General features: G+C 44.1%; 1 protein-coding gene across 1 annotated transcript in view; it reads right to left on the bottom strand.

Moving 5' to 3' along the window:
- LOC122541548 (butyrophilin subfamily 2 member A2-like) overlaps positions 1-23,197 on the bottom strand; it is an 82,010-nt gene that overhangs the window by 47,682 nt on the left and 11,131 nt on the right. Inside the window, exons 7-18 of the mRNA XM_043678377.1 lie at positions 22,921-22,947; positions 21,181-21,207; positions 20,996-21,022; positions 20,665-20,691; positions 18,809-18,835; positions 18,142-18,168; positions 16,566-16,592; positions 15,987-16,013; positions 15,170-15,196; positions 14,279-14,305; positions 13,009-13,035; positions 8,561-9,077 (exon numbers count right to left, since the gene is read on the bottom strand). Of these exons, the coding sequence (XP_043534312.1) occupies positions 8,561-9,077; positions 13,009-13,035; positions 14,279-14,305; positions 15,170-15,196; positions 15,987-16,013; positions 16,566-16,592; positions 18,142-18,168; positions 18,809-18,835; positions 20,665-20,691; positions 20,996-21,022; positions 21,181-21,207; positions 22,921-22,947 (814 nt within the window). The remainder of the gene's footprint in view (positions 1-8,560; positions 9,078-13,008; positions 13,036-14,278; positions 14,306-15,169; positions 15,197-15,986; positions 16,014-16,565; positions 16,593-18,141; positions 18,169-18,808; positions 18,836-20,664; positions 20,692-20,995; positions 21,023-21,180; positions 21,208-22,920; positions 22,948-23,197) is intronic.

Raw genomic sequence — 23,197 nt, 5'->3', positions numbered from 1 at the left:
GGAAAATGTTTTTCGTTTAGGGCGATGCGAGTCTGGAGTGCATTGTTTGCGATGGTTTAAGGCGGAAACCCTTTTTAAAAAGTCCTTGGATGAGCTCTTGAACTGTCGTAACATTCACGGCTATGGGTCAAATGCTAAAATGTGAAATGAATGTAGATAGGTCAGTGCAGGCTCGATGGGCCGAAGGGGCCGTGGTTTCAGATCGCACCGGACACAGGAGCAGGTGAGTCTTGTTTTAGATTATATTAGGTTCCGTCCAGTGTGGAAACAGGCCATTTGGCTCAACAAGTCCACACCGACATTTCCAAGAGGAAACCCGCCCGGACCCATTTTCCCTACCCTATTACCTACATTTACCTCTGACTAATGCACCTAACACCATGGGCAATTTAAGTATGGCCAATTCACCTGACCTGCGCATTTTTGGACTGTGGGAAGAAACCGGAACACCCGGAGGAAACCCTGGCAGACACGGGGGGGGGGGGGTGGAGAATGTGCAAAATCCACACAGACAGTCGCCTGAAGTTGGAATCGAACCCGGTGTCTGGCGCTGTGAGGCGGCAGTATCCTCCCCGTGACGAGACCAGCGTTTTTCAGACAACCAGAACCTTCCATGAGACATTAACCGACGAATTATTTTATTTTCTGTTTGTACTTCTCAGGGTCGTACTTTGTCTATATTGGCTGCTCCATTTCCCGAATTCACTGTGGGTGTACCTTGTTTCTGGGATGGGGTGAGGTGCTGGTCTCTCTTTGATACAAGATACACGGCTGCCTCCTCCTGACAGACCCTCAGAACTGCAGGAAAAAAACGTTCGTGAAAAGAGCAGGAAAGGTGAAGACAGGAATTGATGGAAAAGCTCAGCAGATCTGGCAGGATATGTGCAGAGAAATCAGAGTTAACGTTTCGGTGACCTTCATCAGACCCAGAAAAAGTGAGGAATGCCTTTGATGGTTAAGAGCCCTACCAGGTGAGGACTCTCAGAGTGAATTCTATGGCTGTACTTTTACTGAAAAGCATGGACAAAACTAAGCGGTTTTGTGCATTAGGTTTTATTTTCATCGAATTCCCGCACTCGCCCACTGTTTGTGAAATCCCAGAAATACCGGTATCGTACCGGGAATAAATTCTCGTGAGTTTTACACTTGGATTGTCATTCTTTCCGGGATCCCCAAGTTTAGTTTTCTCTTAGAATATTGAGTCAGAGACGCAACGAAATCAAAACCAGCCCCCTGCAGAACATGTCTTTTATTTTAAAAAAAACCCAATGGAGATAGTTCCATCCCATTCCGGACAGATCTCCACATCCCACCCCCTACTGTCAAACTCTCACGTTTCCTGTACACACAGCACCAAGCCCCCACCCCTGGACTCCTGGTGAAAGGAAATCTGGGTTTTATTATTCTCCACCTTACTTTGAAATCCACAACCTCTCTGCTGTCTCTATATTTACCAGATCAGCTCCAGTGCAAACCCCTCTGAGATATCTGCACTCCTGTATCGCTGTCCTCTGGGAGGACCCTTGATTTGAGTCGCTCACTGATAGCTCTATCTTCCAGTTGCCTGGGCCCGATTCTCTGGGTTGCCCTCCTTCCCCCTGACCCCTCGGTATCTCGACTTCGCTTTCACCCTTCTCCCTTCAAACATCCCTCTTTGGCCAGGCTTTTGTTCACACGACCTTCTAGCTCCAAACGGGCCTGGCTGCCGGGTTTTGTTTTATAACACTCCCGTGTTAAAAGACATTTGTATAAGTTCACGAATACGAAACGTTTGAACGGACATGGGCTACTGGACACTGAAATCAATTCTTAAGTATTCCAGCGAAGTCAAATTGGTGACATCGACTATTCAATAATTACAGACTGAGTGACAATGATCTCAGTAGCTGATAGCGCCCTGTCAGAAAGTTTAAAGTCACTTACACAGAGGAGAGCAATGATAGATGTTAATAATTCCGGTAAAGCTCTGGTAATAATTCTGCTGATAAATCCTGTTCTGAAAAGACTAAGGGGATCTAAGGCCTCGTATTAAATACTCGCGTTGCCGGCTGTTAACGCCTTTTCACATTTTGTTTCTGTGGGTTCCTCTGAGTAAGTGACTGAAGTACCCAGCACTGTGTTTATTAACAGTGAAGGGGTCTGGATAAACCCAGGAAGGGAGCACGGATCTCAGGATGTGAACACGAGTTTGTCCCGGCTGTTGGACACCTGAGCAGGATTTTGATCAGTGTGTTCGCGGGAGGACACACAGACTTTGGGGACCGTGTGTGAACAGGCAACTAACCAGCTCAGTGGATCCAGGCTCCTCAGTCAAGAGGGGTGACGGCAGAAAACGCAAGTCTCCTCTGGATAATGAAGGCCGTGTCGTGTCCTTTTTGGAGTATTCTCGGCTCAAGCAGCACAGGAGGTAATCAAGCAGAGGTTTCACAGCCTCAGAGAATCTACATTAAAATAGGGAACTCAGCAAACTGACAGCGGTGTGAGTGAGAATTGAGATCAGCCGAATTATTTCAGCAGTCCCATTGATCGAGCAGGCAGGGAGCGAGGGAATCCGCTGTTCTTCCGGGATTTTGACCAAAGGCCCCAGTCCAGTCTGAAGTATCTCACTGCAATAATGCATGCCACAGGTTTCATCTCTCCCTTCCTTCGGATTTCTCTCCTCCTCTGTCTCCCCTTTCCTCCCTAAAGGACGTTGCCTTCTCCATTCCCCGCTCTCCCTCTCTCTGCCCATCCCCAAAGGTGCACACACCCCGTCCGTCCCTGCCCCTTCCTCTACTCTGTCTCCCCCTCTCGTGCTGTGTCTGCCTTATTTACATCCCTGTCCCTCTCTCCCCTCCTCTCTGCTCTTCCCCTTTCCATTTCCCCACGGTCCCTCTCTCCACCCTGACTCCACCGCCTGCTGCTGTCTCTCCCCACTCACGCTGTCCAACATTTGACATTTTCTACACACTATCCCACACTTTTGTCTCCGTCACACCCCAGGCCAGTTTCTACCCATTCACTCCTCTCCCTCTGCGGCTTTCTCCTCTCCTCCTCACCCTTCTCCCCATTCCCCCAATGCCTTTCTCCATGGCTTCCCATTCTCCTCCCCAAAACTGGTTGCCCTTCACCCCATACCGCTTCCCCCTTCAATTCGCTGATTTCCCCCTCCCATCTCTCGCTGTCTGTTCCTATCCCAGCTCCTTTTCCCCTCCCTTTCCTCTGCCTATTCCCCTCACCCTCCTTCGCTTGACATTTTTCTGCCCCACTTCTCACTGCCCTCTTCCTTTGATGTGTCCCTTAAAGATCTAGACATGAATGTACAGCCCGGAAATTCGCAAAAATCAAATGTAAAAAAAATCAGTGCTGTGTTAAATAGCGAAGAGGAAAGCCCAAGACTACGGGATGATATGGACTAGCTGGTTAGATGACTAAACAGTGGCAATTAGAATCAGGATTAGAGTGATGCTGGAAAAGCACAGCAGGTCAGGCAGCATCCGAGGAGCAGGAAAACGGCAAAAAGCCCTTCATCAGGAACTTGAAATCCAAACCTAAATGATGCATTTTGGGAACATGAACAAAACAAAAGCCAACACGATGACTGGTCAGACCGGAGGAAGCAGAAGGTCAGAGGGACCTTGGTGCGCATGTCCATAGATCCTGAAAGGCAGTAAGATAGCAAGGGATATGGTATACTTGCCTTCATTTGTCAAGGCATTGATTAGAAGAGCAAAGAGATGGAGCTGTATGTAATGTTCTTTAAACCACAGCGAGAGTAGTGTTTCAGCGCTGGTGCCACACTGTAGGAAGGAGGAGAAATGGAGATGTACAGCTGTGAAGACAGACTAAACAGACTGGGGTTGTTTTCTTCACAGCAGTGAAGGCTGAGGAGGGACCTGATTGAAGTGCACACAGTAAAGAGGGGCATGAATAGGTTAGCTACAAAGAGACCCCCTACTCGAGGAGTCCCAAACTCGGGGGGTTGGCACAGATTTAAGGTAAGGAGCAGAAATTTTAGAGGGGATTTGAAGGGGAAAATGACTCAGATGTCAGTGCGAGTATCTGGAACTCACTGCTCAAAAGAATGGTACAGGAAACACCATCAAGGCACTGAATAAGTATTTGGATAATTACTTTCTCAGGCTGCTCACCTTTCTCCCCTCCACCAACCCAGTGCCCACAGACCCCGCTCCTCCTTTCTGTCTTTCACACTTCTATGCCTCCTTCCCTCGTGATAAATTTGCCGAATACAGTTCGAACCGTGTGGGTTCCTTAACAAGGAAAGTCACAAGGAAAGCAAGAAGCTGGATCTCTGACGGTGATATTTGATCTCTCCCCAGCTCCAGCCTCTCTGACTCTGGATCCAAACACAGCGCATCCCCTGCTCATCCTGTCTGAGGACCGGACCAGTGTGAGACTCGGAGACACAGAGCAGCCGCTCCCTGACTCTCCGGAGAGATTTAATTCCTGGCTCTGTGTCCTGGGATCAGAGGGATTCACATCAGAGAGATTCACATCAGAGAGACATTACTGGGAGGTGGAGGTGGAGGTGGGAGGGAAGACGGCGTGGAGAGTGGGAGTGGTCTGAGAGTCTTCCAGGAGGGGATAGGATTCTGGAATGTGGAGCTGATTCCTGGAGATAGTTATGTTGCCCCCACATGGAATCCCCTCTCCCTGAGTGTGAATCCCCGGAAGATCGGGGTTTTCCTGGACTATGAGAGTGGACAGGTGTCATTTTACAATGCGGACACCATGTCCCATCTCCACACTTTCACTGAGAGGGTCTTCCCCTTGTTCCATTCGGAATGGAATGACAGCGGGAAAAACTCCCCCCCCCCCCCCCCCGACAATCTGCGGGATTAAAGGGCACTGACAGATCCATCCCATAATTTCATCCCGTCCTACTGCTTCCTGCCAGCTGTAAACTGATGGGGGTCAGTCTCAGTCTGGGGGAAAGAAGGAGGGGGAGAGAAGAAACAAATAGAAGCTCAATTGTAGAGAGGGACTGACTGGGTAGAGTGAGCTGTGAGCTGCAGGAACCCGGGGACCTTCCTGCCTGTAATGTTGCTCCACAGGCGGGAGGTGGCGCTACATGACATATCTTGGCAGGGCCGCGGCTGTCCTGTTCTCAGTAAATTGCACAAATAAAGCTATTTTTAAACTAAAAATAGATTTGAGGTATAACTTCATCGCAGGGGCCTCACGGCTAAAAACTCGAAGCACTTAACACCGTTATCCTGAGTTCTTTAAACAATTTATCCTTTTAAAGTATGATGCGGAGATGCCGGTGTTGGACTAGACCTTTTGCTCTAAATTCTGTGTCCCATGATCCTGCACCACCAGCTCCCTGACGACGCAGCAGATCTCCCAAATCTTGCACTTCCAAATAAACCTGTCAGACTTTCACCTGGTGTTGTGTGATTTAAAAAAAAAACTTTTTTAAAGTTAAAGGGTTTCTGAATCTATTGTGGTGAAAGCAACAAATACTGGACCTTACAGCGGATCAGGCAGTATCCATGGAGAGAGAACAAGCTCAAAAACCTCTTTTTCTGGCAGTGAGGTCCTGGTCCTCAGCCGCCGGGTGCAAACCCTGTCCATTATTCTCCTTCCATTACTTTACATCTCTGGCCCCTAGTATTTGCCCTCTGTCTATACTCTTTATCTGGGCCTCACAATTTTATACACCGCATATCATCCATCTCTTCCGCCTACTCTATTTCAAACAAGCCTCTCCCATAATTAAAATTCTCCAGTTCCATAACACTGTTTTAAATCTCCTCTGCACCCTTGCTGATGTGATCACACGCTTGCTGTAATTAGTCAAGATTCCCGAGAGAGCACTCTGAAATCTCACTAACAGTTAATCAGTAATAATTTACATTCCTTTACTGGCTGCAACCAAGACAATAGCCACTTTGCACAATTGGTAGGATGGCTGGCTTGCCTTACAAACTGATGCGACATTTTAGTTGGTTGAAGTAACTGTGAAGGACTTCCCTTCTCAACCTTTCCCCTTTCCTAAAGCATGGTGGCCGTCAGATTAACTCACCACCAGGTGTCCCTCTCTCATGAGAGAGCGGTACTATTTGCCAGCCCTGCTATCTGCAGAGACCTATGCACATGTTTCCACTGTAATGTTCATTTGTTGTGTGTTCCCACCTTCCCCACACACATGTCCTCACACTTTGCGAGACTGAATCTTTGTCACTTTCTGTACTTTTGTCTTGGACATCAGGCCAACATTTGGGGATAAAATCAAGAAGCAATTTCTAATGACAAAGGCTAGTGGAAATTTGGAACTCACTATCCACGATCCTTTGTGGGGAGCCAGTCACTTGAAAGCCTCAAGATTGATATTGACAGGTATACCCTACACATATTTTATTAAGTTTCTGACTCAGCACAACTGAATCAAAGTTTGCAGTTACTACTCAGGCAATATCTCTCCTAAAAAAAAAAGATCAGCACTGAAGATAGCACATAATTTAATAGAAATGTTATTATAGATAAATTTGAAAAGTTATCATCTTGAGGGCAGTCAGGGATATGAAATAAATGCTGGCCTTGCCAGTGATACTCAGATTGCTTGATTGATTAAATATTTGAGAACACAAGACCTTTAAAAATTCCCTTTGCACATTCATTCAGATGTGGTCAATGTTTTTAGTCTCTACTTTGAAATATTGAGTTATCAATACTCATAATATTGTAGTTATTTGTAATTAGTCCGTTCAGACATGCTGTGACATAACTCTAGAGCCAGAGGGCTTTGAACCCAGACATTCTGGCTCTAATATAGGGGCACCATGTCAGATGGTGAAGTCTGAAAATTAGGAATTAAGGGTCTAATGATGACCACAAAAATCATTAACAATTGTCAGAAAACTTCACCTGATGAAGGAGCAGCACTTGTGATTTCAAATAAACCTATTGGACTATAATCTGCTGTAATATGACTTCTGACCTTATCCATCCCAGTCCAACACAGGCACCTCCAAACTTTGGGAAGGAGACTGCTGTCCTTACCTGGACTGCCCTATATTTGACTCAGTTTCCCCAGCGATTTGGTTGATTTTTAATTGTCCTCTAGACAAACAGGGATGGACAATAAATGCTGGTATAGCTAGTGATGCCCACTTCCCATGAATGAATAAGAGACAATTTTAATCCAAGCTTCCTTCCCAGGTACTCAACACATGCCCTCCCACTTGATGTGATCCCATTTGCAAATAGTTGCGATTCATTCAGCTTTGTCATTCAAGTCATGAATAGATATTATGAATAGTGCATTGTAAATAAAAACATTACAAAATTCAATGCATTACATAGAAAGAGTAGTCATCTTTTAAATCCTGTGAGTGCAGAGTGTATGGCACAACAGGATTTACATAGAACAGCCTCATTGTTCCTGAATGGACTAGATGGTATTCAGTTCATATTCAGGGACAATGCGTCCTTGTTGAGCTGAGTAACATTACAATTTTTTTCTCTTCTTTCACAGAACTTAACATTTAGTTCAGCCGTTCTCAACAGGAGCCATGTGGCCTCCTTAGGCCCACATTTAAAGGGGGCCACAGACTGAAAACTGTGAGAAGGGGAGCCCCAAAGGTTTGTGGGGCCTTGCTAACTGAACTGATGAAATGTCCGAGCAACAACCTTCATTGGCGTCCATAGTTTCCCTCCTATTTGTAGTATCTTTCCAACACAACATTTGAATTTGCTGCACTTGGTAAATTAACTGCTTAAGCTCCTGTCACACACCTCGCTTCAGAATCAGTCGCGAATCAGACAGCACCAGGTCATTATATTCAATCAAGGGTTCTCGCATCCATTACCATCGTACTTCATTATCTGAAGGTCAGCCTGTCTTGCTTGGCCTTTTTTATCCTAGTTCATTTGTTCATTATTTTCCTTGGAGAAGAGCCTTATGATTATTATTTTGTTTTTCAGAAATAATTTTATCCACAAGTTCCTTGGCAAAAAGAAAGTATCGGCAGTATTTAGTGGAACAGCTGTCGTACAGTTTCATCGCATCTCCGCAAAACCCATCTTTGCCCATGTCTTGGAACAGCATGACAATGTTGTCAAATGAGAGCAGAGCATAGAGGGCAGAGCACAGAGGGCAGATTACAAGGGTTACACCCAAAAACTTGACTTCTTCCAGCCTCCTTCCTGACTAATTTAGATTGCAGCATGCAAGATTTCTTGTCTTTCAATGAGAATTCCTTGGCTTGCGACCGGCGTGATGGTTCTTTCTGCATCAATTTTCCTCAAGGCAACTCAGAAAATCCTCAGAGAATGAGCTCTTTGTGGATGGCTTCACTTCAAAAATTGGGGGTCTAATGTCCAAACATCAAAGAATTTGACCAAGCCTTTGCCCTTAGAACCTGGCCATATTAGATTCCTGGTCAATATGCAGCCTGACCTTGGTCATTGCTTTCCCATCAACTTCATGATTATAGACCATTTGAAAGGTACTTTAAAAGCATAGACCCTTCCAGAGCACTTGTTAGCAAGTGACACTGGTAAAATTAATGTGCCGGTCTTAACCATGTTAATGTTTAATGAGACAGCAGTTCACTAGTTCTTGACTGGACAGACAGTTAAGGGTGACTTGTCCCAGCCAGGCCAAAAGAATGGGTAGACCTTTTCTGAGAAGTTGACTTGAAATGTGTAAAGATGGAACATGTCATCGGCATTGAAAAAAGACACCCTTCCTGCCTCCACCTCCAGGAACACCCCGATCGTTCCAGGACTGGTCGTTACCGTGACTTTGGAGCGTTGCGCATCACTTATTCCATATGGCTCACCATCCTTCCCAATCGTCCAGAACCCAGCATCGGCGCACAGGTCAGGCATGCCCTTGCGCTGCACTGAGCTTTTGGTGACACCTACATCCCAGTAGGACTTGTCAGCCACCTTCACCTCCCAGTAGTGGGCCCCTTCCGTGAAACCATCTGCGCCCAGCACATAAGGGACAGAGTCAAACCGCTCCGGGTTGTTGGGGACATCCTGTGCATCTCCGGCTTGCACACTCAGCCTGTCTGGAGACACCATCAGACATGTGTTGGCTGTTTCAGGGTCCATCTTTACATGGGCTAGGAAAGAACACAAGAAGGTGAGAAATAGAAGCAAGAACAGACTGCACAGCCCCTTGAGTTTGCTCCATTGATCAGTACGATCATAGCACCCCCATAGTATGGAAAGAGGCCATTTGACCCATCATGTTACTACTGATCCTCTCAAAAGCATCCCATCCATAAACAGACCTTGATCCCATCTGCATAATTCTGCATACAGCATGACCAATCCACCCAGCCTGCACATCTCTGGACTGTCACAGGAAACTGGAGCACCCAATAGGAAACCCAAGCAGCCGTGGGAAGAACACACAAATGCCACACATCACTGATCTGTCTCCCAAGTTACTTCACTATCCACCAAATCTCAATCCCCTTGTCTCTGAAATAGCCTAGAGATCAGTCAGTCAATCAGCTCAAGAGAAATTAGGCATGGACACCAAATGCCAGCTTCAACAGCAAGGCCCACCTCCCATGTCAGCAATATCCTGACAAAAGCTCTATCAATTGCACCCTTGAATGTATTCAATGATTGGGCATCTCCTGATCTTTAGGCTACAGAGTTCTGAGCATTAATAAATCTCAGAGTAAAAACATTTCTCCTCATCTCAATCCAAAATATCTGACCCCACCTACCTTTTCAAGTCAGGCAGCGGCTAGCACTGCGGACTCAGCACCAAGACCCAGGCTCGATTCCACCTTGGATGGCTGTCTGTGTGGAGTTTGCATGTTCTTTCTATATCTATGTGGGTTTCCACTGAGTGCACCAATTTCCTCTCACAGTCCAAAGTTGTGCAGGTTAGGTGGATTAGCTAAAACTTGCTCTCAAGTTTTGAGAAGATTTGTAGCTCAGGTTAAGGTTCTGGAAGTAGGTTTGCTCACTGAGCTGGAAGGTTCATTTTCAGACATTTTGTCACTGCACTACGTAACATCGTCAGTGAGCCTCCAGATGAAACACTGCTGGTGTAGCCCACTTTCTACTTATGTTTTTGGGTTTCCTTGGTTTGGTGACATCATTTCCTATGATGTCGCCATTTTCTGTTCTTTTTCTCAGGGGATGCTAAATGGGATCCAAGTCAATGTGCTTGTTGATAGAGTTCCAGTTAGAATGCCATGCTTCTCATAATTCTCGTCTGGCTTGTCATGGATGGATGTATTATCCCAGTCAAAGTGGTGTCTTTCCTCATCTGTATGTAAGGATGCTAGTGAGAGCGGGTCATGTCTTTTTGTGGTTATTTGATGTTCATGTATCCTGTATTCAATGAACACAGTCTGCTGATTTTTCAGCTACAAACCCAAAGAAGCAGTCAAAACACGGCCAGAAACCCGAGCCACTCTCCCCTACATCAAAGACATCTTGGAAATGACTGGCAGACTATTCAGACCCCTTGGCATCATGGTAGCCCACAAACCCACCAGCACACTAAAACAGCAACTAATGAACTTGAAAGACCCTAAACAGACAATAAGCAAAACCAATATCATTTACAAAATACCTTGCAAGAACTGTAACAAACACTACATTGGACAAAAAGGCAGAAAACTAGCCAGCAGGATACATGATCATTAACTAGCCACAAAAGGATGTGACCCACTCTCACGTAGTGTCCTTACATACAGATGAGGAAGGACGCCACTTCAATTGGCATAACACATCCATCCTAGAATAAACCAGATAGAGACATGCACAAGAATTCCTAGAAGCATGGCATTCCAACCGGATCTCTATCAACAAACACATTGACATGGATCCCATTTACCAACCCCCTGATAAAAAGAAAAGGAAATTACATCACCACAGGTAATGAAATCACCAAACCTAGGAAACCCAAACACAAAGAGAAAGTGGGCTTCACCACCAGTGCTTCATCCAGAGGCTCACTGATGATGTTACCTAATATGGTGATGAAACATCTGAAAAATGAACCTTCTAGCTCAGTGAACAAATCGACATCCAGAAACCTGCTCTATTATGTCTAGGGATATGCAGGCTAGGTGGAGTTTAAAAAAATGTATTTGTAGGATGTGAGCACTGCTGGCTGACAAACATTTATTACCCATCCCAAGTTGCCCCTAAATGTGTGAAGGTGTAAAGCCTTCTTGAACTTCTGCAGTCCACCTGCTGTAAGTAGATCCACAATGCCATTATGGAGGACATTCTGGGATTTCGACCAAGCGACAATGGCAATACAGGGCGACCCCATATCCATGGGTCTGGTTACCATGGTTTCACGCAGCCCGAACATATAAAAGGGAACCTTCCACAACGAGGGACAAGGAGTCTGCCAGGAAGATACATTTCCCTTTTAAATGAATGGCTCCATTTCTACCCGCGGTTTCAGCCTTCTGCAATAAATCCTGGAATGGATCCCTCCCGGTTACGAGGGGACTACTGTATATTTCCAAGTCAGGATAGAGAGTGGCTCAGAGGGGAGCTTGGATTGTTGTGTTGCACCCATGGATCTGCTACCTTGTCCTTCTAGATAGTTGTAGGCTTAGAAGGTGCTATCTTAGGATTTTTTGGTGAATTTCTGCAGTGCACCTTGTAAGATAGTACACACTGCTGGTACGGAGGTAGAGAAAGTAGATGATTGTGGGTGTAGTGCCAGTGCAGCAGGGCTGCTGTGTCCTGGATAGTGTCAAGTTTCTTGAGTATTGTTGGAGTTGCACCCATCCAGGGCAAGGGCAGAGTATTCTACCCCACTCCTGACTTGTAACTTTATGGACAGGCTTTAAGGATGACATTAGCCATGGTAAATGAGGGGTTACCGGGATAGGGCAATGGGCCAGATCCAGATGGGATGCTCTTTGAAGGGTCACTGCAGGCTCTGAGCAGAATTGGCTTTTTCCATAGTGTAAGGATTAGACTCACTAGCCAGGGAACCAGCTTCACAGTGTTTACTCTGCCAAGCCTTCTCAGAAATATATATATTTCAAAGAGGTTCCTTCTCATTCTTCTGAAGTCTAAAGGTTACCAGCTCAAACTTCAATCACATTTTCAACAATACTGCCAACATTTAGGTCTTTGGTCATGAAGAATTTTCCCAAGGGTGTGAAGAATGTTCTGCAAATATATCCCATTTTATCACTGACTGATTTTGCACAACACGAATTGGTCAAAAGATTGCTAGGCCTGTTGCAAACAGTTCAAAATAAGTTTTCCACATCCATTGTGAAGGACGTTTTCACCATCACAAAGAATTATAAAAGCCACGTATTGAAAGCATTTCCATTGAGAGCTCTTTCACCATTGCCAGCTTATTTACCACCCTGTATTTGCAAGCCTCAGAAAAATATATCCATCAAAGGGTGTGATTCTGCTATTGGAAATAATTTGGTAAATAATTCAGATGGTGCTACAAGTTATACCAGAGACCAATTTAAGATCATCAGCTGGGCACATACAACCAGATGCATTTAAACATGCTGGAAGTTACACATATAAATACACAAGATCCTATTGCATGTCAGTAACAAGAATTTGTGCATATATTTCACTTTTGGTCATAAATCCAGGTTCACAGAGGCAACCAATCCTCTGCTGTATTTCCAGGCAACTCCCTGACCAATCAGAATCCACCAGCCTCACCTCTACACCAAAGATGACCCAACCAATTTGCATCTTCCTGTATAAAACGCCTGTCGTGATTCTGTTGCTGCACCCAAAGTCCAGCAAAGGTGAGATCATATCCTTCTGGGTTAGTTTGAAAAAAAAATTGAGGAATAAAAATGTGATGTCAGACAAAATGCCAATAGAGCTGTCAAACTGTCTTAAACTCCTGAGGAGGTCTTATGGTACAATGGGTCACTTCACAACTTGTATCTGTTGAATTTGCACTATAACACGACCTAGGAAATTGATAAGTAATCTTGTAAATCCTTCTGATGATCCAAAAGATGGTGGTTAGGGCAGTATCGTGTGAGGTCTTACCTACATTGACAATCTTACCTGCATAGCTCCGTATCCTGTTCCACTCTGCAAAAGTAACACAGAAATAGTAACTGAAGATAACTAATAAACTGTAGTACTCTCAAAACACGACAACATTCAAAGTACATTGTGGCTTTCAGTACACCAAGGATCTGACATTGACCCACAGTGGGTAGCGAAAGGCAAAGACATTGACCCACAGTGGGTAGCCAAAGGCAAAGGCGCACATGCACGCACACACACGCAATTAACACTGGGCTAACATCAAAAAAATATACAAACGTTGATAGATTCTTGGAGTCATAGAGGTGTACAGCACAGAACAAACCCTTCAATCCAACTCATCCATACTGACCAGAAATCCTAAATTAACCTCTTCCCATTTGCCAGCATTTGGCATAAATCCCTCTAAACCCTTCCTATTCATATATCCACCCAGGTTTCTTTTAAATGCTGTAACTGTACCAGTCTCCATCATTTCCCCTAGTAACTCATTCCATACACACACCGCCCTCTGCAATGAAAATGTTGCCCCTTAGGTCCCTTTTAAATCTCACTTTAAAGTTATGCCTTCTAGTTTTGAAATCCCCCACCCTGGGGAAAAGACCTTGGCTATCCCCGCCCTTCATGATTTTATAAACCTCTAATGTCACCCCTCAGCTCCTGATGTGCCTGAGAAAACAGCCCCAGCCTATTCAGCTTCTCCCTATGGCTCAGTCCCTCCAACCCTGGCAACATCCTTGTAAATCTTTTCTGAACTCTTTCAGGTTTCACAACATCCTTCCGATAGGAGGGAGATCAAAATTGCACACAATATTCCAAAAGTAGCCTAACCAATGTCCTGTACAGCCGCAACTTGACCTCCCAACCCCAATACTCAATGCAGTGACAAAAAAAAAGAAAAGCATACCAAATGCTTTTTTCACTATCCTATCTATCTGCGATTCCACTTTCAAGGAACTACAAACCTGCAACATAAGGTCTCTGTTCAGCAACACTCCCCGGGACCGTTCAGTGTATATGTTCTGCCCTAATTTGACTTTCCAAAATTTGGCACCTCCCATTTATCGAAATTAAACTCAAGAACCATTGTCACTCCTCAGTATAATAGCCCATCTAATCCCAGTTCTATTGTATTCTGAGGTAATGTTCTTCGCTGTCCACAAGACAACCAATTTTGGTGTTATCTGTAAACATACTGACTATATCTCCTGTATTCATATCCAAATCATTTGTACAAATGACAACTGAAGATTCTTTTCATTGTGCATTCACACAGGTATCATACCTGACTGGACCAGAGGTCTCCATTGCTCTGAAATGAAACAGTGAAGAGAAAATGTGTGAATAAAACCCACTCAATACACTTAACGCTATCAACAAATTTTGCTTTCACGCCAGGGTTTTCTTAAAGAATAAAGCCAAATCCATTTTAAGTATGGCAGCAATAACTAACGTATTATTAAGAAAATCTAGCCAGGATGTGAAGTCCTGATCTATTGCCAGCATTTCTGATCAACAAATACCTGCGCTAGCAGTTCCCATTCTATTTTTCTACATCAACAGTCAGACTGTGATTGCAACATCTGGCCATCTAGTGGCACTACAGAGCAAGTTAACTGAAGCTCCCTGCTCAACTCCCACCAATATTTTCATATTTGGTAAAGAACACGCAAGGGTATATTTTCTGAGAAGCACTGGAGGATTAGCCTCCTGCAATAGAACTGCCTGAGTTTCCATCTTGAACGAAATTTGAAGGGACGAAAATTGGACCCATTGCCCAGCAACACCTTATAAAAGCTAGCTTTGTCTTCCTGCTGCAAAGTAAATACCCAATCCATGTTTATTAACTGGGACGTGATCAATTCAAAGTGAATCCAGACTCTATAATTTTAGTTAAAAATGAGGAGGCCCAGATCACTTTCTACAAAGTTGCCGTTTACAGACATGATGATCTCTAGATGTTCAATCTCTCATGAGTGCCTGCAGCTCTGTCTAGAAATCTGTTTCAGTAAACAAGTTATTTGTAACACCAGGAGGGAGACTAGTCAATCCCAGATTATTACACCCAACTGAGGGAAAGCATGGTGCAGACTTGAACCTGTTTTTTTTTTATGCTCAATTACTAACTGCAGCTGAGCTGAAGATGAAGGCACATTTTTACTGACAGCTAACTCACCAAATTCAGTGCGTAGCTTCTGATATTCTGTGAATAAGGAATGATCAGAAATGGTTAAAGCAAAGAGCTGACATCTTCAAATAAACAATTGACTATACACTTACCAACACATACAAATTTTATTATCAGTAGTTATTTCCCAAAGCTGATTTCAAACAAAAAATGAACCGACCTGTGTTCATATACTGCCTTTGGGCACCAAGTGATTTACAAGGAGATGGTACAAAAACAATGAAATAGGTTTGAAACATTAACTTAGTTTTTCCTCTTTCAACTGATGTTCCCTGGACTGCTGAGTTTCTTTGTTTTAGATCACTAACCAATCATTTTGTGAAAAGAAGGAGAGATAGATGTAGAGATTGGGGGTGGGGGGGCAGGGGAGAGATGGAGAACTGGGGAGAAAACAAGCAGGAAGAGGAGAGGGATGGGGAGACACAAGGAGGAAAAGAGAGACAGAGATGCAGAGACATTAGCAGAAGAGAAGGCGAAGGTGAGGAAGGAGAGCAGAAGAGAATGAATGAAAAAGGGAAAGAAAGAAAGAACCTGGGGAGCATTTGGGGTGTGGGTGTCAGAGAGAGAGACAGATAGAGAGATTCTGAGGAGCAGAAGATGAGAATGGGAGAGGAAAGCGAGAGAAAATATGAAATGCGAGTGAGGCAGAGAGACTGAGAATGAAAATTAGCAGAGAGAGAAGCATTTGCTGTCTGCTTCTGGGTTTTCAATCTGTTCCCTGTCAGAGCATGCACCATCCCAGTTCCCTCCCTGCTCCAGTGTCGAGGTGAACTTCACTTCTTCAGGCCCACACACAGTTACATACCTGCTTTCTCCGACTCCCTCTCTTCATCTGTAAGACAGAATCAAGAACTTAGCAATAGCATGGAACAATGACCCGAGTGAGATATTATACAATATTAATAAAATGGAAAATCAAGGCTAAAATGTGTGCTCCTCGACACTGGTAACGTAACTGAGCCCCAACACAGACTGAGAAACAGGCCCCCAGACTGAGCACAGACTGAGAAACAGGCCCCCAGCCCGAGCGCAAACTGAGAAACAGGCCCCTAAGCCCTGAGCGCAGACTGAGAAACAGGCCCCCAGCCCGAGCGCAGACGGAGAAACAGGTCCCCAGCCTGAGCACAGCCTGAAAAACGGGCCCCAGGCTGAGCGCAGACTGAGAAACAGGTACCAGCTCGAGCACAGAGTGAGAAACAGACTTCAGCCCAAGCACAGATAGAGGCCCCCAGCCTGAGCAGAGACTGAGAAACAGCCCCCAGACTGAGTACACATGGAGAAACAGGCCCCAGTCTGAGCACGAACTGTGGAAGAGCTGCAGTAAGTCTGCCTTTGGTTTGAATTGGCCATCGACAGAAATAAAAATTCTGATTAAATTACTTACCAACTTGTTTCTTAAATTGTTCATGTTCTGTAATAGATAAGGGAGAGGCATTAATCACAAATTTGAATTTCACAATGTCTCAACCTTCTTTTTCTGCTATCTTTTGTTGTCCTCTGTGCTCTAGATTGACCTCTGTGCTCTGAGCTCAGTCTCCATTAGCCAGACTCACTCGGTCTGGGAGGAACCAGCAGTAGCCCATGGAAGCATCTACCACCACAAACTGGAGCAGTGGATAGTGCAACACCAATCCAATCGACGGTTCTCAGTATCATCTGTACCCACACAGCAAACCCCCAGCTACAGCAGGAATCATCGACCTGAATACCACGGCAAGCATTGGGTCAGGCCAACATTGGCATCATCTGGGGAGTGAAGAGTTCATGCTATTGGAAAGATGTTGTGAAATCTGAAAGGGTTGAGAAAAGATTTACAGGGATGTTACCAAGGTTTGAGGATTTGAGCTATAGGGAGAGGCTGAATAGGCTGGGTCTGTTTTCCCTGGAGGTTTATAAAATCATGTGGGGCATGAAGAGGATAAATAGACAAGATCATTTAAACCTTAAGATTTAAAAGGCACCCAAGGGGAAATGTTTTCACGCAGAGGGTGGTGAGTGTATGGAATGAGCCATCAGAGGACATGGTGGGGCTGGTACAATTACAATATTTAAAACAAATCTGGATGGGTATATGAATAGGAAAGCTTTAGAGGGATATGGGCTAAATGCTGGCAAATGGAACTTGATTATTTTAGGATATCTGGTTAGCATGGACGAGTTGGATTGAAGGGTCTGTTTCCATGCTGTACATCTCTCTCACTCTATGCCTTTTCCCTCAGAGTAGAGACAAAACCCAGAAGACATGAAGCAGCTGGAACACGAACAGATGTTCAGTAACACGGGGAAACAACTCTCCAGGAAGGAATGGTCAATATCTTGGTCAAAGTGACCACTGCCCAGGAATGGGAACTCTCAGAATTACACAATGTGTGGATTATTTAAATGTCTTTGAATTTAGAAAATAAGTTGATAGGGTTGTTAAGAAGGCGTATGGTGTGTTGGCTCTCATTAGCTGGGGGATTTAGTTTAAGGGCTGCAAGGTTATGCTGCAGCTCTACAGAGCCCTGGTTAGACCACACTTGGAATATTGTGTTCGGTTTTGGTCACCTCATTGTAGGAAGCATGTGGAAGATTTAGAGAAGGCGCAGAGGAGATTTACCAGGAGGCTGCCTCAACTGGAGGGCATGTCTTTTGAAGAAATGTTGAGGAAGCTAAGGGTTTTCTCATGGGAGCGAGGAAGGGTGAGAGGCGATTTGATAGAGGTGCACAAGATGATGACAGGCAGAGACAGAGTGAATAGTCAGAGATTTTTTAGGACAGAAATGGCTATCACAAGGGGGTATAATTAAGGTGTTTGGAGGGAAAAAAAAGTGAGGGATGGGGAAGGCCTGTTTGATTGTTCCTCCAATTCCTCACAACCAAAGTCATGTGACCAAACCTCCAGAAGTGCATCAAACCAGAGTTGATAACACATCTGCTGTCCCTCTCCTCCAGCAGAAATTCCTCAGCTCCCTGCTTACCTGCAATAATGATGGCCATTTTCTTTTCTGTAAAAAAGGAAAAGAAAGAGATGTTAAAGCATAGAACCTTCTAGAAGATGCCACCACTTGCAAGGCTTCTGGAATGAATGTGGTGAACATTATCCAGGTCTACCCTCGCCCTGCACAGGTCAGTGATGAGATTACCCAGTCCACCAGGTTAGGTACAGGATAAAAACTATCCTTCTACCCTGTCCCATTAAATACTTCCAGCATAACACAATTAGATATCAAGTGAAGCTCCCTCAAAACCATCCTATCAAACACTCCTGGGTCAGGGAAAATACAGGGTTAGAATCAGATTGAAGGTCTGTCTATACCACCCCCATCAAAAATTCCCAGGAGGTACAGCATAGTTAGGAACAATGTAAATCTTCTTGTTCTTTACTGTTCCATCAAATACTCTCAGGAAATGCAGATACGGACTAGATATAGCACAAAGCTACCTCTGACTGTTGGCATCAAACACTTTGGTATATCCAGTAAAACTAAACCCATTAAGCTGAAAGCACCAGGAATAAACTTGGGGTATTTCGCCACATTGCCTTTAGTTTCTCATGACCAATGCGATGCTGGTGAAGAAAGCTGTGCTGAACATGAGCTGCGAACCCAAACCCAGAGAGAAAATGCTTTGGAAATGATCTCTTACCGTACAACTGCTGGAGTTCTTCACATTCTGAAGAGAAAAACAGACAAGAGCAAAATTTGTCATATGCAGAACAAAGCAATGTAAAATCAGATCATTGGTTGTAGCAGAAATGTCACTGAAAAAAATCCCTGAAATCATTTCTCAGAGATATTTTTAAGTTTAGACAAAAAAAACTTTTTAAAAATAATTATTATATGAGTAATTCTTGCATAGCATTGCTCACCTATCAGATAATACACTGCGTATACATTTAGAGAGTCTGTTTTTCTTCAACTACATCTCAAAATGCTTCAAATATTACATTTAAAAATATCAGCTACACAGTGAGGTATTAGGTCAGATGACTAAAGGCTTTATCAATGAGGGAGGTTTTCATGGGACCGTGTTTAAAGAAGGAAATTGAGATTTGGGTAGGGGTGTAGTGTTTGGAACTGAAGCAACTGAAACCGTTCTCTCCAATGAAGGAACAATTATAATTTTTGGTATGCGAGAGGCTAGAATTAAAGGAGCACAGGAATGTCAGAGTTACAGAGCAGAGAAGGCAAGGACATGAGGGGATTGAGTGGGAAATTAAGAATGGAGACATTTTTCAACTAGGAGCCAATGTAGGTCTACAAACATGGGTGTGGAACAGGGGTTAGTGAAAACATAGAGTGCTGGATGGCCACAAATTTACAGGCTAGACTGTGAAAGCCCAGTCAGAGGGTGTTGAATGAGATGAAACTGTGTTGTCAGGAATGCATTTTTCCTCACATCAGAATGTCAAAGACTAGAAATGACTAGAAAATAATGAAATATGGGAGACGTTATTTGACTATTTGTAGAATTGTGAAGAGAATCGATTATGAAATCAATGACTGATTCACAAACACATGTCCTGATAAAAAAATGTGTAACTCACTCAATCTCAGGGAGCAGGAGGAGTGTGTGTTCATGGGAAGATTAAATCTTCCTTCTGAATAGAAGCCTGTGATTAACTCCAGGCATCCTGCTCAGGTTTTATGAGCCTTTTTATCAAAGTTGCAAAGACAACAAAATCATAGGAATCTTTTCTTTCCTACAGTGTGGGAACTGGCCCTTCAGCCCACCAAATCTACACCGACAATCTGAAGAGTAACCCACCCAGACCAATTACCCTTGACTAATGCACCTAACTGACACATCCCTGAACACTATGGGCAATTTAGTACAGCCAATTCACCTAACCTGTACATCTTTGGATTGTGGGAGGTAACCCACACAGACACAGGGAGAATGTGTAAAGTACACACAGACAGTTGCCCGAGGCTGGAATCAAACACAGGTCCCTAGCGCTGTGAGGCAGCAGTGCTATCCACTGGGCCACCGTGCCACCCTCTGCAGAGTAATTTTGCCGTTCACTCTCTGATTAGACTCTATCCTCATAAATCCAGTGCCTCTTAAAACTGATGCTAAGTCTGTCCTAGCATTTGCTGGCAGTTTCGATCAGTGAGCATTTTGGAAAGTAGTGAACACACCAGACTTGCTGCAATATTAATAAATAGTGATTTAAAGAGGAGTGTATTTCTAGATATCCACAGATTCCCAGCTCCGGGATTTGTTCGCATCAACTCAAGAAATTCCTGGAAAGTCTGCTTCTCAAGGATCCCAGTTCTGAGATCAATGAACATAACTAGCTCACAGTGAAGAAGTGACTGAATTAACTCATCCACTTCACATCATTTAATGTTCATTTACAATTTAATGTTCATTTTGATGGAACAGTTTGGGTGATATGGCCATTAACAGTTATTTACAAACCTGTTAACTTGTCTTCAGACGGGCTGATGCTGAAATGAAACATTACAATCCAAACAACGTGTGTTCACATAACTCACCTTTTTTCCCTGCTTGCTTCGCGTTCTCTGAAATGGAATAAACAAACAACGATGTGATCCTGAGTCGACAGTAACCAGGTCAAAGTCTGTCCTCCTCTTGCTCCCAGAAAGGCAGAGGCCCAAACCCACTCCTTCACTCAGCACCTGCTTTATGGCAGACCCATCAGGGGATTTGCAATGAGTTCTACGTTGTTCCAAGACTGTTTCTGTCCCACTAGAATCTGGTCCCAGTCAGAGTTACCATCCCGCTTTCCCATCACTCTCCCACTGTCTTGCTCTGGGGATAATCCACCCACAACTCCCTTCTATCCAATTGATTTCATGTTCTTACCTATCTCCTGGTGCAGTCTTTGATACTCTGTTAAAAAAAAACGTGAAAACACCTCAATGAGATGACAATAAAGTGACCTTGCAATATCTCGGTTTGAAATTGACTCCAGTCTTGAAACTGCACAGAAACACAATCAGGGTCTGAATGAAACCGTCCCCAGCATCCCCAGGTTTCTGATTACTAACCTTCATTCACCTTTCTCTTCTCTTGCTCTGAAAGTTTAAAAATAATCCATGTAAGAAATGGTGAAAAATACAGAGGATTCATTTAGATTTAATTAACAGTGACCATATGTCCTCCAGTGTTTTATAGAAACAGAACTGTCTATTTAATGTGTTATGGACCAGACCAAGCCTCCTCAAACATATAAAAAGATAACGTAGAGCTGAACTTTTATTTAGAGGCAAGTGTAAGGCCCTTCTTTGTAAATGTGACTTGATTGGTCAAACCAACAGGCTTTGAGAAAAACACTATTCCGACACCACAATAAAATGCAAACTCAAAACAAAGAATTGGCACAACTTTATCTCTCTTGAAGACCTAATAAAATACTAGTTAACTACTACACACCAACTGTTCCAATATTGCAGCATCCCATGAACCCACTCTTGGCGAAGGCAAATTCAGCAGAACAGTTTTTCCACACTTGCTACCTCCTCCAGTCCAGAAGAAGGGGAACCAACAGAATGAATCCAGCAGCAAAGAGAGAGGGAATGTAAGCTTTTAGTAGCAACTAAGAGAGAGCTGTATCTCGTAGCTTCACTCCAAAACCCCAACTTCAACAACTGAAAGCAAAACTAAAACGCTGGGTCGTTGTGAGCCTGACTCCATGTGCTCGGGCTTCTTCAGCTTAATTTTTTAAAGAAGAAGCTATTTACTCTGCTGTCCATGCAGCAGACACCTCGGCTCCAGGTTTACAATTCCTCTCTTCAAGAACCAGGACAGAACAAATCCCTCTCAAAGGCACATCTCATCACAAAGGAAGCATTATAGTATAGACTGATGGGCTGAAAAGCCTCTTCTGCACTGTATTCTTCTACATAGCCAACCTGTGAACAGCAAGATCCCACAAACAGTAACCAGGACAATGACCAGATCATTTCATTCCTCCGATGTTAATCGCATGATAAATATTGGCCAGGACACTGGGGAGCCCTCATCTGTTCTTCTTAGAGACACAGCATGTGCTTCCATTCATTCAAAGACCACATATTGAAGCCTAATCTAAAAGGCAGCTCCTCTGACAATGCAGCATTCCCTCAGCTCTGTGCTGGAGTGTCAACCTGGAGTTTAGTCCCCAAACCCTGGATAGGAACTTTAAGCCAAAACTTCATCATAGAACCACAATTAATTCAAGACATAAAACTCATCTTTGTAATGGAGAAAACCTGACTATTCCATCTTGCAGAACATATCGACAGTCTCGTCCTCCTTTCGCTTCTCAATGCCAACCCACCCACAGTTCTGAAAACCTTTCTTCCCGTTCAGGTCTGCGATGAGGAGAAATCTCCTCAATCTATGGGCTGTGAATCTTCTGAATTCTTTGCCTCATCAATCAAAAATGCAGGAAAATAAAAATGTAGGCTCTTTACGTGAGATATTGCAGAGAAGTCAATCCGCCAAGATCAGGCTGTACAGTGGAACAGCTCAACCTGCTCCAGCTGACTCCTGCTCTGGCTTCTCATTTTGTTCTGCACATCATTTTCGATAAAATGCGTTGAGATATTCTCAGAATGTGACAGGTGTTACAGAAAAGCAAATATTTCTTACTATTCATGCCATGAAGACCTTCAAACCCAAACTATTTGTTAACCGTTACATCACCAGGCCTAGGATTAGAGTTCTTCTCTCAAATGCTGTGACTATATTTCCACATCATTGGGTTTCCCATTCCCTTCACATTTATGTTTCAAACAGCAACTCACCCATGTCACCCAGCAGCCTTTCATGTTCTGTAATGAGTCAAAGGAAAACATTAAATCAGTGGCAGCACTTTGCAACTCACACTTATCCCTTTCCCAATCCCAGGGCAACGTGCGCCACCCAAATCACATCACCCACTCTCCCCGACTGTAAAAAGTCTTAAAAGATATAAGGGAGGGAGAGGAGGAAATGGAAAAGAGGAGGAGGGAGAAGCACACAGGAAGGAGGCGCGAGAGGAGGAGGAAGGGGGGGAAAGAGAGGAGGAAGGGGGGGGAGAGA

The sequence above is a fragment of the Chiloscyllium plagiosum genome, chromosome 37 (genome assembly GCF_004010195.1).
Source record: "Chiloscyllium plagiosum isolate BGI_BamShark_2017 chromosome 37, ASM401019v2, whole genome shotgun sequence".
In the NCBI taxonomy this organism is placed as follows: Eukaryota; Metazoa; Chordata; class Chondrichthyes; order Orectolobiformes; family Hemiscylliidae; genus Chiloscyllium; species Chiloscyllium plagiosum.
This window is presented reverse-complemented; position numbering and strand designations above follow the sequence as displayed.